This window comes from Bufo gargarizans, chromosome 6 (assembly GCF_014858855.1).
Source record: "Bufo gargarizans isolate SCDJY-AF-19 chromosome 6, ASM1485885v1, whole genome shotgun sequence".
Classification (NCBI taxonomy): Eukaryota; Metazoa; Chordata; class Amphibia; order Anura; family Bufonidae; genus Bufo; species Bufo gargarizans.
In genome coordinates, this window is record NC_058085.1 from 123825797 (window position 1) to 123843934 (window position 18138).

The 18138-nt window shown below is 43.2% G+C and overlaps 1 protein-coding gene across 1 annotated transcript; it reads right to left on the bottom strand.

The window, feature by feature from the left end:
• Positions 1-7093: 7093 nt before the first annotated feature.
• Positions 7094-17860, bottom strand: LOC122941541 (keratin, type I cytoskeletal 47 kDa-like). Its single transcript, XM_044298865.1, has 8 exons — positions 17160-17860; positions 16589-16671; positions 16332-16488; positions 11602-11763; positions 10136-10261; positions 8371-8585; positions 8210-8283; positions 7094-7331 (listed from the first exon to the last, which is right to left on the bottom strand). The coding sequence occupies exons 1-8, from the start codon at positions 17787-17789 to the stop codon at positions 7234-7236; spliced, it is 1545 nt and encodes a 514-aa protein (XP_044154800.1). The 5' UTR covers positions 17790-17860; the 3' UTR covers positions 7094-7233.
• Positions 17861-18138: the final 278 nt, after the last annotated feature.

Consider the following 18138-nt stretch of genomic DNA (forward strand, 5'->3'; position numbering starts at 1 on the left):
AAGAGGTTCGGGGGTCATTTACTATACTGAAATACACCTAAATTAGTCGCTATCTGCGACTTCGCTCCGCTCACGCCAGGTCTAAAATTGTGGGTCTGGCGTGGGCAGGGATGGACCAGCAGGCCCGTCACAATCACCATTTTCTACACCTGTTTTAGGCTTAGAAAATGGATAAAACACCGGTCCTAATAACGATATATATTGCGATGAATGCCCATTTAGAAAAAAATAAAAAACTTGGAACCACAAGGAGATATTATACTGTATGGGGGCCACAAGGAGACATTATACTGTATGGGGGCCACCAGGAGAGATTATACTGTATGGGGACTACAAGGAGACATTATACTGTATTGGGGCCACAAGGAGACATTATACTGTATTGGGGCCACAAGGAGACATTATACTGTATGGGGGCCACCAGGAGAGATTATACTGTATGGGGGCCACCAGGAGAGATTATACTGTATGGGGACTAGAAGGAGACATTATACTGTATGGGGGCCACCAGGAGAGATTATACTGTATGGGGGCCACAAGGAGACATTATTCTGTATGGGGGCCACATAGAGAGATTATACTGTATGGGGGCCACAAGGAGACATTATACTGTATTGGGGCCACAAGGAGACATTATACTGTATGGGGGCCACAAGGAGACATTATACTGTATGGTGACTACAAGGAGACATTATACTGTATTGGGGCCACAAGGAGACATTATACTGTATGGGGGCCACCAGGAGAGATTATACTGTATGGTGACTACAAGGAGACATTATACTGTATTGGGGCCACAAGGAGATATTATACTGTATGGGGGCCACAAAGAGAGATTATACTCTATGGGGACTACAAGTAGACATTATACTGTATGGGGGCCACATAGAGAGATTATACTGTATTGGGACTACAAGGAGACATTATACTGTATGGGGGCCACCAGGAGAGATTATACTGTATGGGGGCCACAAGGAGACATTATACTGTATGGGGGCCACCAGGAGAGATTATACTGTATGGGGGCCACCAGGAGAGATTATACTGTATGGGGACTACAAAGAGACATTATACTGTATTGGGGCCACAAGGAGACATTATACTGTATTGGGGCCACAAGGAGACATTATACTGTATGGGGGCCACCAGGAGAGATTATACTGTGTGGGGGCCACCAGGAGAGATTATACTGTATGGGGACTAGAAGGAGACATTATACTGTATGGGGGCCACAATTAGAAATTATACTGTATGGGGGCCACAGGGAGACATTATACTGTATGGGGGCCACATAGAGAGATTATACTGTATTGGGACTACAAGGAGACATTATACTGTATGGGGGCCACCAGGAGAGATTATACTGTATGGTGACTACAAGGAGAGATTATACTGTATTGGGGCCACAAGGAGATATTATACTGTATGGGGGCCACAAAGAGAGATTATACTGTATGGGGACTACAAGGAGACATTATACTGTATGGGGGCCACATAGAGAGATTATACTGTATTGGGACTACAAGGAGACATTATACTGTATGGGGGCCACCAGGAGAGATTATAGTGTATGGGGGCCACAAGGAGACATTATACTGTATGGGGGCCACCAGGAGAGATTATACTGTATGGGGACTACAAGGAGACATTATACTGTAGTGGGGCCACAAGGAGACATTATACTGTATTGGGGCCACAAGGAGACATTATACTGTATGGGGGCCACCAGGAGAGATTATACTGTATGGGGGCCACCAGGAGAGATTATACTGTATGGGGGCCACCAGGAGAGATTATACTGTATAGGGACTACAAGGAGACATTATACTGTATGGGGGCCACCAGGAGAGATTATACTGTATGGGGGCCACAAGGAGACATTATACTGTATTGGGGCCACAAGGAGACATTATACTGTATGGGGGCCACAAGGAGATATTATACTGTATGGGGGCCACCAGGAGACATTATACTGTATGGGGGCCACAAGGAGACATTATACTGTATGGAGGCCACCAGGAGAGATTATACTGTATGGGGACTACAAGGAGACATTATACTGTATGGGGGCCACAATTAGAAATTATACTGTATGGGGGCCACAAGGAGACATTATACTGTATGGGGGCCACCAGGAGAAATTATACTGTATGGGGGCCACAAGGAGACATTATACTGTATGGGGGCCACCAGGAGAGATTATACTGTATGGGGACTACAAGGAGACATTATACTGTATTGGGGCCACAAGGAGACATTATACTGTATTGGGGCCACAAGGAGACATTATACTGTATGGGGGCCACCAGGAGAGATGATACTGTATGGGGGCCACCAGGAGAGATTATACTGTATGGGGACTAGAAGGAGACATTATACTGTATGGGGGCCACCAGGAGAGATTATACTGTATGGGGGCCACAAGGAGACATTATACTGTATGGGGGCCACATAGAGAGATTATACTGTATGGGGGCCACAAGGAGACATTATACTGTATTGGGGCCACAAGGAGACATTATACTGTATGGGGGCCACCAGGAGAGATTATACTGTATGGGGGCCACAAGGAGACATTATACTGTATGGTGACTACAAGGAGACATTATACTGTATTGGGGCCACAAGGAGACATTATACTGTATGGGGGCCACCAGGAGAGATTATACCGTATGGTGACTACAAGGAGACATTATACTGTATTGGGGCCACAAGGAGATATTATACTGTATGGGGGCCACAAAGAGAGATTATACTCTATGGGGACTACAAGTAGACATTATACTGTATGGGGGCCACATAGAGAGATTATACTGTATTGGGACTACAAGGAGACATTATACTGTATGGGGGCCACCAGGAGAGATTATACTGTATGGGGGCCACAAGGAGACATTATACTGTATGGGGGCCACCAGGAGAGATTATACTGTATGGGGACTACAAAGAGACATTATACTGTATTGGGGCCACAAGGAGACATTATACTGTATTGGGGCCACAAGGAGACATTATACTGTATGGGGGCCACCAGGAGAGATTATACTGTGTGGGGGCCACCAGGAGAGATTATACTGTATGGGGACTAGAAGGAGACATTATACTGTATGGGGGCCACAATTAGAAATTATACTGTATGGGGGCCACAGGGAGACATTATACTGTATGGGGGCCACATAGAGAGATTATACTGTATTGGGACTACAAGGAGACATTATACTGTATGGGGGCCACCAGGAGAGATTATACTGTATGGTGACTACAAGGAGAGATTATACTGTATTGGGGCCACAAGGAGATATTATACTGTATGGGGGCCACAAAGAGAGATTATACTGTATGGGGACTACAAGGAGACATTATACTGTATGGGGGCCACATAGAGAGATTATACTGTATTGGGACTACAAGGAGACATTATACTGTATGGGGGCCACCAGGAGAGATTATAGTGTATGGGGGCCACAAGGAGACATTATACTGTATGGGGGCCACCAGGAGAGATTATACTGTATGGGGACTACAAGGAGACATTATACTGTATTGGGGCCACAAGGAGACATTATACTGTATTGGGGCCACAAGGAGACATTATACTGTATGGGGGCCACCAGGAGAGATTATACTGTATGGGGGCCACCAGGAGAGATTATACTGTATGGGGGCCACCAGGAGAGATTATACTGTATAGGGACTACAAGGAGACATTATACTGTATGGGGGCCACCAGGAGAGATTATACTGTATGGGGGCCACAAGGAGACATTATACTGTATTGGGGCCACAAGGAGACATTATACTGTATGGGGGCCACAAGGAGATATTATACTGTATGGGGGCCACCAGGAGACATTATACTGTATGGGGGCCACAAGGAGACATTATACTGTATGGAGGCCACCAGGAGAGATTATACTGTATGGGGACTACAAGGAGACATTATACTGTATGGGGGCCACAATTAGAAATTATACTGTATGGGGGCCACAAGGAGACATTATACTGTATGGGGGCCACCAGGAGAAATTATACTGTATGGGGGCCACAAGGAGACATTATACTGTATGGGGGCCACCAGGAGAGATTATACTGTATGGGGACTACAAGGAGACATTATACTGTATGGGGGCCACCAGGAGAGATTATACTGTATGGGGGCCACAACGAGACATTATACTGTATGGGGGCCACATAGAGAGATTATACTGTATGGGGGCCACAAGGATACATTATACTGTATTGGGGCCACAATGAGACATTATACTGTATTGGGGCCACAAGGAGACATTATACTGTTTGGGGGCCACCAGGAGAGATTATACTGTATGGTAACTACAAGGAGACATTATACTGTATGGGGGCCACCAGGAGAAATTATACTGTATGGGGGCCACAAGGAGATATTATACTGTATGGGGGCCACCAAGAGAGATTATACTGTATGGGGGCCACAAGGAGACATTATACTATATGGGGGCCACCAGGAGAGATTATACTGTATGGGGACTACAAGGAGACATTATACTGTATGGGGGCCACAATTAGAAATTATACTGTATGGGGGCCACAAGAAGACATTATACTGTATGGTGGCCACATAGAGAGATTATACTGTATGGGGGCCACAAGGAGACATTATACTGTATAGGGCCCACAAGGAGAGATTATACATTATGGGGCCCACAAGGAGAGATTATACATTATGGGGACTACAAGGAGACATTATACTGTATGGGGGCCACCAGTAGAGATTATACTGTATGGGGGCCACAAGTAGAGATTATACATTATGGGGACTACAAGGAGAGATTATACTGTATGGGGGCCACAAGGAGAGATTATACATTATGGGGACTACAAGGAGACATTATACTGTATGGGGGCCACAATTAGAAATGATACTGTATGGGGGCCACAAGGCGAGAATATACTGTATGGGGGCCACAATTAGAAATTATACTGTATGCGGGCCACAAGGAGATATTATACTGTATGGGGTCCACAAGGAGAGATTATACTGTATGGGGGCCACAAGGAGACATGATATACTGCATGGGCAGGCAGCAGGGCACAAGGAGACATTATATACTGTATGGGCAGGCAGCAGGGCACAAGGAGACATCATATTCTGTATGGGCAGGCAGCAGGGCACAAGGAGACATTATATACTGTATGGCAGGCAACAGTGTTATGGCGGTGGTTCATGTCCCCCTTATGGTCACCATGCTCACCCACTCCAATCCTGTCTGATGATATATGGCCTACAAAGGCATTATCCCGGTTTCATAGGCCTCCTGTAAAGTCACCATTTATAATGTAGAATTACTAAGAATTACAGAGGGCATTTCAACCCTACAAGGATACAAGACTTAGGACTTGTGTTCTTAATCTTTTAAGACCCTAGAATATCTCCTGCTCTCTGCATACTATCTGAATTGATTGAATAGGACAAAATATTTGAGCATTCAAGGGGCTCACATTCCATCTTTCCCCGATCCCACACTTTGCTAAAAATCTACCTTTATTGCAACCACGTGGTCCATCCTCAATACTTACTGGAGATTACCTCCATCACAAGAGGTTGTCCAAAGTTTCGCAATCAATGCTGGTAGAATGGTTAGTCCTTTTGGGAAGGCTATGAGACCACCTGTTGTATAACTGGCAGTATATCACTGCTATACACCAGAAAATACCCCTAAATAAATGTAATTCCCATCGGTTGGTCTTCTCTATAGAAATAGACATCATAGGTCATATGGTCCATGTGCTTTAGATGTCTCATAATTATTATAGGTAGTAGGTAACCTATGTACCAACTTGTAACTCATATATTATAAAGTGAAGCTCAGGATAAAACATTTCAATGTGATTTTTGACCTGGGCAGTGGTTGGCCTTTGTAGTTTTTTCTATGCTGCCTTCCAGGTGACATATGCCAGTGCTGCATGGTTTTCATGTTGTTATGACCAGCATAGCCCTTAGCCTAAGAAATGAAAGCTGAAGACCTTGTCTTGTAAAATAAATCCTTGTCTTGTCCATATGTCCTTATTTGCTCATTGATAGGTGTGGGAGACGTTTGGGTGCTAAGGCCAGTTTTACATGTCCACAATGTATTTCAGTAACTGTATTCCTATACCACAGAACAGTTGAAGCACTATTTCTGGAACATTTTAAACCCTCCTCCTACACAACCAAGGAAACCTACAACATTTCTTGGAACACCTACCTTGAGGCATGTTTGTAGAAGCCCTAACCCCTTTAGATCCTTATATTCCAGCTGCAATACTCAGACTTCCAGTGAATCTACTGGCTTTCACCCCATCTGGAACTGACCTAAAACTAAGGAGGTAATTTATCAAACCTGTGTAAAGTTGAACTGGCTTAGTTACCCACAGCAACCATTCAGATACCACCTTTCATTTTGGACAGCTCCTTTGGAAAATGAAAGCTGGAATCTGATTGGTTGCTATGGACAACTAAACCGGTTCAACTTTACACCAGTTTGATAAATCTCCCCCTAAATATTTAAAAGGGATTGCTCAGCTTTGGACAACGCCTGATCATAATTCAAGAGGATGTGCCTCGTCAATGTTTCTAAAACCAACTTGGAAACATTTCTACAATTATCTGCATGAAAAACTATATTACGTTGCTAAGGCTACTTTCACACTGGCGTTTTGGTTTCCGTTTGTGAGATCCGTTCAGGGCTCTCACAAGCAGTCCAAAACGGATCAGTTTTGCCCTAATGCATTCTGAATGGATAAGGATCCGCTCAGAATGCATCAGTTTGCCTCCGTTCCGCCTCCATTCCGCTTTGGAGGATGACAGCGTTCTGGTGTCTGTCTGACGAAACTGAGCCAAACGGATCCGTTTTCACTGACACAATATGGCACAATAGAAAATGGTTCTGTGTCCATTGACTTTCAATGGTGTTCTAGGCTGATCCGTTTTGGCTATGTTAAAGATAATACAAACGGATCCGTTCTGAACGGTTGTATTATCTGAACGGATGTGTTTGTGCAGATCCATGACGGATCCGCACCAAACGTGAGTGTGAAAGTAGCCTAAGACGAACTTACACAATTACATATAAACTTGCTTGCAAAAGTTTATTGGACAGAACATGCAAAGGACACATAAAGCATTATAAAAGGAGGGACAACAGAAGGTCCTTGAAAGATAATGGTCTGGAAGGTCTGAAATGGAAGTTTCCTCAGCTTCTGCAAAGGTCTGTGTTAATATTTCTCTTTTATTTCCTTAACCTCTGAAGAGACGACTTTGCCATCCACCAGGTTTTCAACAATGGTCTTGACAAGTCTCGTTCTGTTTGGATCTTTGGAGGAAAAATAAAGTTTATAAATTAACTGGGGAAATACATTTTTGGATATGAAAAGTTCAGTGTTGCTGACTAATTGTTGCTGTGACTAATACGTGACCAATGAGTCAGAATATGTCTCTACTTGTTTAATTATATGTTTAATTACATTGCCATTGCCATTGCTGATGTGTATGGGAAATGGCCTGCTAATCCAAGCCATCTACCAAAGGGGGAACTAGGAGTTTGGACGTATTGATTTCCTTCAGAGAGGTAGCACTAGACGTTTTCAGTATCCACTTAATCTTCATTCATGCCAAATGGGAATTTTTGTGGTCCAGCCGGAGATAATAGTTACCACACAGTTATAGGTAGCCTTGCATTCCTTATAGTACACTATTCAAATAAATGAATGATCATGTAACACATGGATGGGTCAGGTCCCCCAAAGAGAGAGATGTTCCTTGACGTCAATATCTTAATGACACAGCCCTTACAAAGTCTGTTGTAAACTTAGCATATTATCACTCTATAATCCTAGATATATCCTATAGGAATAGCTCAATAGATTAATTTCATTATCACAAAAACAATGAGTAACATCAAGTCCCCTTTAAAGATGAAATCTTTATTTAGATACATATTAAAATAGATCTTCGTGAATAGTAGGGAATAAAGATTTCATTTTTAAAGGGGACTTGATGTTACTCATTGTTTTTTAGATAATTAACTTATTTGGAGGATTATGTCTGAGTTGTCTTTGACTTTTTTATGTTTCATGTACAAGATGGCAGATTGGTTTTCACTATTACTGCATACTGTACATTGCTAATGTCTTATAGACAGCATGTTATTCAGGTTATTCTGTTTCATGGTAATTCTTGAAGACAGCTTACCTTTTGAGGAGTCCACTGAAGATGCCGGGGACCCTCTAAATGTAGAAGAACTTGATGAAATGCTCAGTTTTGACCTTGAGTATGGAAGAGTTTTGTTAGTCAAAACATGGATGTGAGAAGAAATCATCATACCATAATCCTTTTGTATTTATCTTCCATACCCTTCTCCATCGAGTAGCTGACGATATTTCTCAATTTCTTGCTCCAACCTGACTTTTATATCGAGCAGCCGATTATACTCATCGCTTTGACGTTCCATGTCACATCTCAGCTGGGCCAATTGTTCTTCCACGCTACTGATAATGTTCTGTATTTGTGCAATCTGGGCACAATACCGACCTTCAGTTTCTGCCAATGTGGATTCAAGGGATCTTTTCTGCAGATGTGAACAAAAGTAATCATGTATTAAAGTATTTTCTGAGGCTTTAATATTGATGACCTATTTTAAGGATAGGTCAGTAGTATCTGATCGGTGGGGTCAAACACCTGGGCCTTCCACCAATCAGCTGTTTGAGAAGGCAGCGGCGCTCACACCTTTTCCTAGGCCTGTGATGACACGTTCATAAATCTCGTGGCCTAGGCGCAAGCCACCCCAATAGAAATGAGTGGGGCACAGCCACTATACAATGTACTGCTCTGTGCTTGGTAACCACAGAGAAGGCCTCGGTGCTCACAGGAGTGTCATGCCTTCTCAAACAGCTGATCAGCAGGGGTCCGGGTGTTGAACCTCCACTGATCAGATACTAATGAATTATCTGGAGGATAGGTCATCAGTATTAACGTCTTGGAAAACCCTTTTAAGGATTTTACCTTTTATAGGTGCAAGTATAGTAAAGATACTATAATATGTGATGTTTGGAGAAAACCTTAAATCATAGTTCCCTGCAATGAAGATGCAAATAGATGACGATAAGTGAGGCATAGGATATGGTATTGCAGCATATGTTTTTGCATATGTTCCTTCAGGTGGACACATGCACCTACAACAGCTCTGTATTGTACACAGCTGTAGCAAGGCTGAGTTAGAGGTGCGTGAGACCTCTACTGTACCTCTGTATAGCTTTGATTTCATACACAAGATTTCAGAGATTCTTTCTGTCACTCAAAATAGCCCGTACGGCTGCCCACAAACCTGGTACAAGCGAAGCATAAGGCCTCTGCACTGCCATGTAGGCTTCATGTCTGTGTGAATAGTTGGACCACTTGCTTAGCAAATCAATGAAAAGGGGGTATCTATCATCTGACAGTAGTTCCTGATATAAAGAATTTAGCAAATGACAGATTATAGCCCCTAGTTCTCATGAGAAAACGACAGATTCCTTTCAAGAACAGACTTGTTGTGATCATGTAGGCTCATCATGGCTCCTTCACAGCACTAAAGATGATTGATCAGGAAGAAGACAAATCAACACCAGGAACTGGAACGCTAAACTTTGACATCAGAGAAAATGAATGGTGGGGTATAAGAGAATAAAAAAAAATACCGGATCAGTTTTTACGGATAACAGCCGGAAAGACGGATCCGGTATTGCAATGCATTTGTGAGAAGGAGCCGCATCCCGATCCGTCTCACAAATGCATCCGTTTGTGTCCGGATTGCCCGATCCGGCAGGCAGTTCCGGCGACAGAACTGCCTGCCGGAATCCTCTGCCGCAAGTGTGAAAGTAACCTAGCTTTGGCACTATTGCTTTCAGTGGTAATCTGTAACCTTTGGTGTTCCTGCTGTTGGAAAGCTGCGGCTTACAGCAGGCCAGAACTTGTAGTTTTGTAGCTAACGAAGATCACTAGCCTTGAGCATTTGTCTTATTGTGTTGTGTAATATAGTAAATCTATGTAGCATACATTTCCCGTCTATTCATTAGACTTAGATTGAATTAGATTACTCATAGGCTCTAGTATTCTTGTTTAACACTATTATATTCATACCATTGCCAACTGGGACTGTAGCTCTATCTCCAGGGCTTGAAGACTTCTTTTCAGGTCAGAGATCTCAGAAGTGCTGGTCTGCACCTGGGCCACCCCGGCTGTAATTTCTTTCTTCAGCTCCCTACTCTGAAACAGCAAAGTAGTAGTTTACAAATCAATTCTAAATTAACATATGAAATCACATGTAGGTTTTTCTTTTGGGTTGGTATGTATGAAAAGAGGTTGTGTCCTTCACATGATTCTTTTTGGTACAAAGAGCCCATTGACAATAAGCTCATTAGAGGGTCACATACTGCTAGGACCCACAATAATTACCCGTAAACTATGGTGGTACCTGACTAATTCCCTTTCCTGCAGGGGATATAAAGAGTCACAGCAAACAGTTCCCATTGAATAGGTCTGTCCTTGTGACATATAGACGTGCTAGATCCTCCAGAGTGAGAGATGTTGGTTACGAATGCTATAAGCAGGGGCGGAACTACTGCTGTAGCAGCCATAGTGGCTTCTACGGGGCTTGCAGATGTAATGACTACTGTGTGTGCGTGTGGTAGGTGAGGCCCACACCATAATGGAGGACAGACACAGCAGCCAGCTGTGTCATTTACTGGCCTGTGCTCTCTCCATCTTACCTCAGCAGGTACAATGCTGCTGAGAAGAGCATGGTGTACTCTGTTCAACAGGGGAACTGAGCTAGGTGAGTATTACTTTTGTTAATTTTACAGAGGCACCACTAGAGGGCATCACTAAGGGGGCGTTTCAGAACTAAGGGGGCATAACTACTGGGTGGAAGCTTTAAGAGGGCATACCTATTGGGTGAGGGCACTAAAGGGGCATAAATACTGTCTGGGGACACTAAAGGGGCATAACTACTGTGTGGGAGCACTAGGGGGGCATGACTACTGTGAAGGGGCACTAAGGGGAAATAGCTACTGTGTGGGATACTAAGGGGAAATAGCTACTGTGTGGGATACTAAGGGGGCATACAGGGCCCAGGTGGCATACTGTAAAGTAAACTCTTGACTCCTCCTCCTGTCCAATACTAGTAAGTAGGGGTTTGAAAGGCAAATGTGGGCGGTGCTGACTAGCTGCATGATGTAGATTGCAGGGAAGTTGCTTGGCGGGGGGCCTGTTAAAAAGTTTGCCATGTGGCCCTGCTTTTTCTTTTTTTTTTTTGTAATGCCGCTGACTAATATTTAAGGTTCCAGAACAGGCACTTTCCTATTTTAAGTGAGAATTGTTAACCTTACAGGGTTACGTCAGGGGTTTTCTAAATCAAACAAAACTGGCCTATCTGCGCCTTTCCAGCGTTGTAGAAAGGACTTGCTTTCCCAAAGTCAAAGAATATGTTTGCACCCTTAGAGTGGTTTGTGTGGCCTTCATCTTGGAACCCTGGACTCTGGGCACATACACCATGGTTTACCCCTCTCATTACCCTTTTTACATGAAAACATGATATCTCCATATACCTGCTCAAGGAACCGAGCCTCAGCTTCCTTTCTGTTCCTCTCAGCAATTGTTTCATACTGTTCCCTCATGTTGTTCAAAATTTTGGTCAGATCTGTTCCCGGAGTAGCATTCATCTCAACTGTAACTTCTCCGGTTTGTGAACCATGAAGAGAATTCATCTCCTAGATACAACAAAAGGAAATTGAATTAAGCTCATTATCGCGTTTGAAGAATAATATGTATCATCGACATATAAGAAACAACTGTAATATCAGCGTATGGGGTCATCTTAATCTTTGTTTATTAGCTTAACTTTAACTAAACTATTGGAGAATATCACTGAAGCACATTGTGTCTCAGTATTAGGCCTCATGCACACAAACGTATTTTTTAACGTCCCGCAAAACGTGGTACCGTGATCCGTGCCCGTTTTTTCTTCCGTGGTTCTGCCGTGATTTTTGGAGGATCCACGGACATGAAAGATGAAAAAAAAATCTAAGTCAAGTTTGCCATTGAAATGATAGGAAAAAACGGACACGGATCACGGACACGGATCACGGACACGGATGACAATCTTGTGTGCATCCGTGATTTTCACGGACCCATTGACTTGAATGGGCCCGTGAACCGTTGGCCGTGAAAAAAATAGGACAGGTCATATTTTTTTCACGGGCTGGAAACACGGGTCACGGGCGCGGTGTAAAAACGGTGCAGAAGCAGAGTTTTCAACGGACCCATTGAAAGTCAATGGAGCCGCAGAAAAACACGTCTAACGGCACAACGGCCACGGGTGCACACAACGTTCGTGTGCATGAGGCCTTACAGAGACCTTTCAGATTCCTAACATGTCTGTTTTAGGAAATACTCCCCCATCGGATAGCAGTTCTGGAGCATCTTTTCTTAGGCTACTTTCACACCAGCAGAGGGTTCAGCAAAAACGCTTCCGTTACTGATGATACAACCATCTGCATCCATTATGAACGGATCCGGTTGTATTATCTTTAACATACCCAAGACAAATCCGTCATGAACTCCATTGAAAGTCAATGGGGGACGGATCAGTTTTCTATTGTGTCAGAGAAAACGGATCCGTCCCCATTGACTTACATTGTGGGTCTATGAAGGATCCTTCTTGCTCCACATCCCAGGATGGAAAGCAAACCACACCATGTTGCGGTTTGCTCTCTGGTACGAGAACTGAACGGAGTGCATTTTGGAGCATTCCGTTCTGTTCAACTACATTGTGGCCCCACTGACAATAAATGGGGACAAAACGAAAGCATTTTTTTTTTCCGGTATTGAGTCCCTACGACGGATCTCAAGACCGGAAAATAGAAACGCTAGTGTGAAAGTAGCCTTAGAAGTCTGCATTGTTCCTCTGCTCTTTCTCCTAGAGAAGTATGAATACATTTTCAACTGGGTGTTACCACTCCTCTTGTCAATTGGGTGTGTCCCTACACAGTCTGACAGTGTTAGCTGTGGTTAGAGTACTTTCACACTTCCGGTAGGACGGATCCGACAGGCTGTTCACCATGTCGGATCCGTCCTGCGGCTATTTCGCCGTGCCGCCGGACCGCAGCTCCGTCCTCATTGATTATAATGGGGACGGGGCGGAGCTCCGGCGCAGCACGGAGAAAGGGCGCCGGACTAAAATTACTGCATGTCAGGCTTTTTAGTCCGGCGGCTTTCTCCATGCACCTCTGTGCTGCACCGGAGCTCCGCCCCCATCCCCATTATAGTCAATGGGGACGGAGCGGCGGTCCGCGGGCACGGCGAAATAACCGCAGGACGGATCCGACATGGTGAACAGCCTGTCGGATCCGTCCTGCCGCAAGTGTGAAAGTAGCCTTAGTCAGTGTCAGAATATGTCACACCCTATTGACAAGGTGAATGCTATCACCCAGTTGGCAATTTAATTGTATGATTCTAGGAAGGATCCACACCTTGCAGACTTCTAGGCAAAGATGTGACAGAATAGCTATTTCAAGGGGCTTTAAATATTTTTAGAAAAATGGCAGACAGGTCCTCTTTGAATGAACAGCCCAATATTGGTGGACAATTTTCATAGGCTTTTGATTAGTGTTGGTTGCTTCTGGTTATAATAGAGTACTGGCTTTATTTTGGAAACTTACTTTATTAACTATTTTATAGTATGAATCTTTGCCCAAAAGTTGCCCATAGACAGTAGCTGGACAATCATACTATTTTTGTTGGGTCCCATTGATAATCTAATGTCTGATAGACCTTCAAAGTGGCACCAGGATTACCTGCCGCTCTCAGCCTATCATCTTACAGTGTTCATAATTTGTACATATTATATGAAGGGTCTACATTTCACCACCCCCCATCCCATAAACAGTGCTATGTATTGCAGCCACCAAGGCACTGGGGTGAGCTGCAATATCAGATGCAGCCCAAACACAAGACACTTTCTGGACAACAGACAGACCGTTGTTCCTACTCTCATACAAGCATTATTTGAAGGGTCTTAAATCCATTACTCAGAAGGGAAGACTTTGCTCAGGGTTTTTGGGACTTTCTTGACACCACCGAGGAGAGAATGTAAATTACAGAGCAACCATAATCAAAGATTTGAAGAATTCCTGCAGATGTAAGTCATGAACAGGCAGGTTCTAGACATCAAAAGCTCAGTTGCCAGAGGGAAAATATGTTTGAACTTCAGCTACTTGAACACATTTCAGTTATTTATTTAAAGGATAATTATAGATTATGGGAATCAACATCAATCATAATCATCCTTTATATCATGCTGTATGCATCATCCATCCAAAAGTTCATCAACACCTTTGTCTTATGTAACTTCCTAAGGCCTCTTTCACATGGGTGTTATGGACTGGGGCAGGATAGGATGCGGGTGCGTGGCGGGGAAATCGTTCGAGTGAGCAAACAATTTCATTGCGTGGTTCAGTTTTTTCCGCGAGAGTGCAATGCGTTTGACACGCGCGTGAGAAAAAACTGAATGTGGTACCCAGACCCGAACTTTTTCAATGAAGTTTAGGTTTGGGTTAGTTGTAGTGTAGATTTGATTATTTTCCCTTATAACATGGTTATAAGGGAAAATAATAGCATTCTTTAATACAGAATGCTTAGTAGAAGGTCAATTGAGGGTTAAAAAATAAATAAAAAATTACTCACCTCCTCCAATTGATCGCATAGCTGCCAGTCTCCTGTTCTTTCTTCAGGACCTGTGGTGATGTCACTGAGCTTATCTCATGGTCCAATCACATAGTCCATCATCACGGTGATGGACCATGTGATTAGATCATGTGATGTGACGTCACCACAGGTCCTTTAGCCAGCAGCTCATGATTAAAGAAGTAAGAAGAGCTCGCCAACTATGCGATCAAGAGGAGGAGGTGAGTTAATTATTATTTTTTTTTAATCCCTCAATCCACATTTTACTTAGCATTCTGTATTAAGAATGCTATTATTTTCCCTTAAAAATAATAATGATCGGGTCCCCACCCCGATCGTCTCCTAGAAACCGTGCGTGAAAATCGTACCGCATCCACACTTGCTTGCGGATGCTTGCGATTTTCACGCACCCCATTCACTTCTATGGGGCCAGCGTTGCGTGAAAAACGCACAAAGTAGAGCATGCTGCGATTTTCACGCAATGCACAAGTGATGTGTAAAAATCACCACTCATGTGCACAGCCACATAGAAGTGAATGGGTCCGGATTCAGTGCAGGTGCAAAGCGTTTACCTCACACATTGCACCCGCGCGGAAATCTCGCCCGTGTGAAAGAGGCCTTACTGTGCATTGATGTCTGGAGAATACGCAACAAGTGCTTCATATTCAGCCAAGTGACAAACTCTGCTCTACTACATTTGTACCCTTCCAATGATTTTGAGAGGTTGAAAAATGACCTTATTCTTAATTAGAAGAAGCCATTAAAGGGGTTGTCTGGTAATTAAAAATCTTGTACAAAAATGTATCAAAATGTAATCATAATATATTCATCACTTTCTCCAGCACCGTTTTGGGTGGAGCTGGTGCGGTCTTTCTACTTCTGTTTGTTTATAAATAGCAGTGGTAACATGCCTGGATAAGGTATGTGACCACTGCAGCCAATCACGGTACTCAGCAGTGTCCCGATGAGGACTGCGATTGGCTGCAGTGGTTACATGCCCTATCCTAGGATTTCACTGTGTGGCATGCTGATGATGTGCATAATGACTTATGCAGCTAATCACTGTCCTCAGCGGCAGACCACTGAAAACAGTGGTTGGCTTCAGCGGTCACCTGCCATATTCAGGCACGTTACCACTGCTTTCTTTTTTAAAACAACAGTAGGCGGACCAAACTGGGACTGGAACTAGGGGTAAGTATAATGCTTTTTTTTTATTATTATTATCTTAAACAACCCCTTGAATGTTCATGCTATAAAGAAGTGGCATATCATGTCATAGTGGACCTCAAAGTTGGTCTACACAATTTTGAAAAAAAGCGGTCAAAGTTCTGATGAATATTTCCAGTAGTGCAATTCTTGCATCTGACAGGGTTGGATCCAGCATAGAATCGATCTTTTGGATGGTGCAAAGCAGCAACACACAGTTTTAAAAACAGTAAAACCACATTGAGATGACAACCCAAAATTGTAGTGAAAAATGGTCTTTTGGAGGAGTAGTCTTCTAAGAACATATTTACATTTATATTTGCACATAAACCAGTCTAGTGCCAGTGGCAGACACACAGTAAAAGCCACATAGAGTTTGACTTCCTACCTCTTGATGGTTCTTCTTGAGATACATAATTTCTTCAGTAAGGCTTTCAATCTGTACTTCCAAGTCAGATTTTGCTAAGGTTAGTTCATCCAGGACTCTGCGTAAACCATTAATATCAGCCTCCACACTCTGTCGGAGAGCCAGCTCGTTCTCATATCTGTGAAGACATCATCTCCATTAATATACTGTCATCTTTATGGGTTCAAGTGCAACCAGCTATTCACCTTAAACAATATAAACCTGATTATATTACTCACTTTAGTCTGAAGTCATCGCATGCCAGCCTGGCATTGTCAATTTGCAAAATGGTCTTGGCGTTGTCAATAGTGGCAGCTAAGATCTAAAATATGAGGTGTAAGCAATGATTTCATACTATTATGACACAGAAACCAAACATGAAAAATTGACGCTTCTAACTCATTTCTAGAACAGAATTATGGTATGACACTAAAGCAACTGTTAGTCTCCCTCAAGTTGAAGGATTAACAGCCCTGCTCAGGTCCTTTCAACCTTCAAGCAAAATGGAGGATCACAACATTAGCCTACATCAATTATGTGGGTCCAAGAGGCAACATTTCTGGTACATAATTCTACATCAATAGTTATGTAGTTCATTTAATGGCTTTTCTAAAATATGGGTTTAAAAAATGTAAGCTTTATCCAAAGGCCATTGTCAATGTTGTTAAAAATTGGAGAACCCCTTTAGGTCAGCCATTCTATACATGCATTTTCCCATCTGGAACAGGAATTTGAAGCCATCTGTGAAGCAGCCCAATGCACTGTAGTAAACACAACATACAATAAATGAAAAACTGGAATCACTCTTACCTTATTCCTGAGATCCTCAATTATTTTTTCATACTTGCTGTAGTCTGGTGCTTCTCCAGTAGTGGAGCCTGGGCGGTGTTTTTCATACCACTCTCGGATTTTGCGCTCAAGGTCAGCATTATCCTCCTCTAATGCCCTGACCTTTTCCAAGTAGGTAGCCAAACGGTCATTTAGATTCTGCATGGTGTGTTTTTCACTGGTTCCTAAAATTCCATCCATTGCACCTCCTCCACCCCCAAATCCTCCACCAGCGCCTCCACCAAATCCTCCACCATATCCACCACTAACTCCTCCACCAAATCTTACACCCCCACTTCCACCAAATGCACCTCCGCCACCAGCTGCTCCACCAAATCCCCCTCCATAGCCACTACTAACACCTCCACCAAATCCTGATCCATAACCTCCACCACCCCCTGCAGCAAAACCTTCACCAAATTCACCACCGAATTCATCATAGCCAAAATTTCCAAAGCCTGCTCCATTCATTATTATTCCTCCTTGACCCCCACCATATCCTCCACCTGCACTACTTCCCCCAGATTTCTGACTGAATTGTGTTGATCTCCTAAATGAAGAAGACCCTGCACTTTGGCCACCTCCTAAAGACCTTGCATATTGGCTTGTCATGATGGTGGATTAGAAAAGGAGCTTTCAGTGCAATCTGTGGCTGTTGTAACGACCAGACGGTAGTGCAGTTAGGTGTCCCTTCTTTTTATATGAAATAATGGTGGGTGTATCCTCTTTTAATCTTCAGTTGGAAGAAATAACTGTTGTGTAAGGGATTTGGTGCCCAGGTGAATAATTTATTTCTATTTAATATGTTCTTCTATGTGCAAATATTTTTGCCTACAGCTATGTTTATTAAATCAAACAGGTAATATGGGTGGAGTGTCATTATCCCATCATTATATTGTCTTTAAGCTGCTGAAGGCTTTCTAAACTTGTCTAAACAAATTATTAATGCTTCATATTCTAA

Bases quoted from the DNA above. Each gene is read 5' to 3' on its own strand.
- LOC122941541 (XM_044298865.1), bottom strand. From the start codon at position 17,789: ATGACAAGCCAATATGCAAGGTCTTTAGGAGGTGGCCAAAGTGCAGGG. The intron at 10,262-11,601 runs GTATATGGAGAT...TTGCTGTTTCAG, and splicing joins AGGCTCGGTTCCTTGAGCAG to AGTAGGGAGCTGAAGAAAGA. The intron at 8,586-10,135 runs GTATGAATATAA...TCACATCTGCAG, and splicing joins TACAGTCCCAGTTGGCAATG to AAAAGATCCCTTGAATCCAC.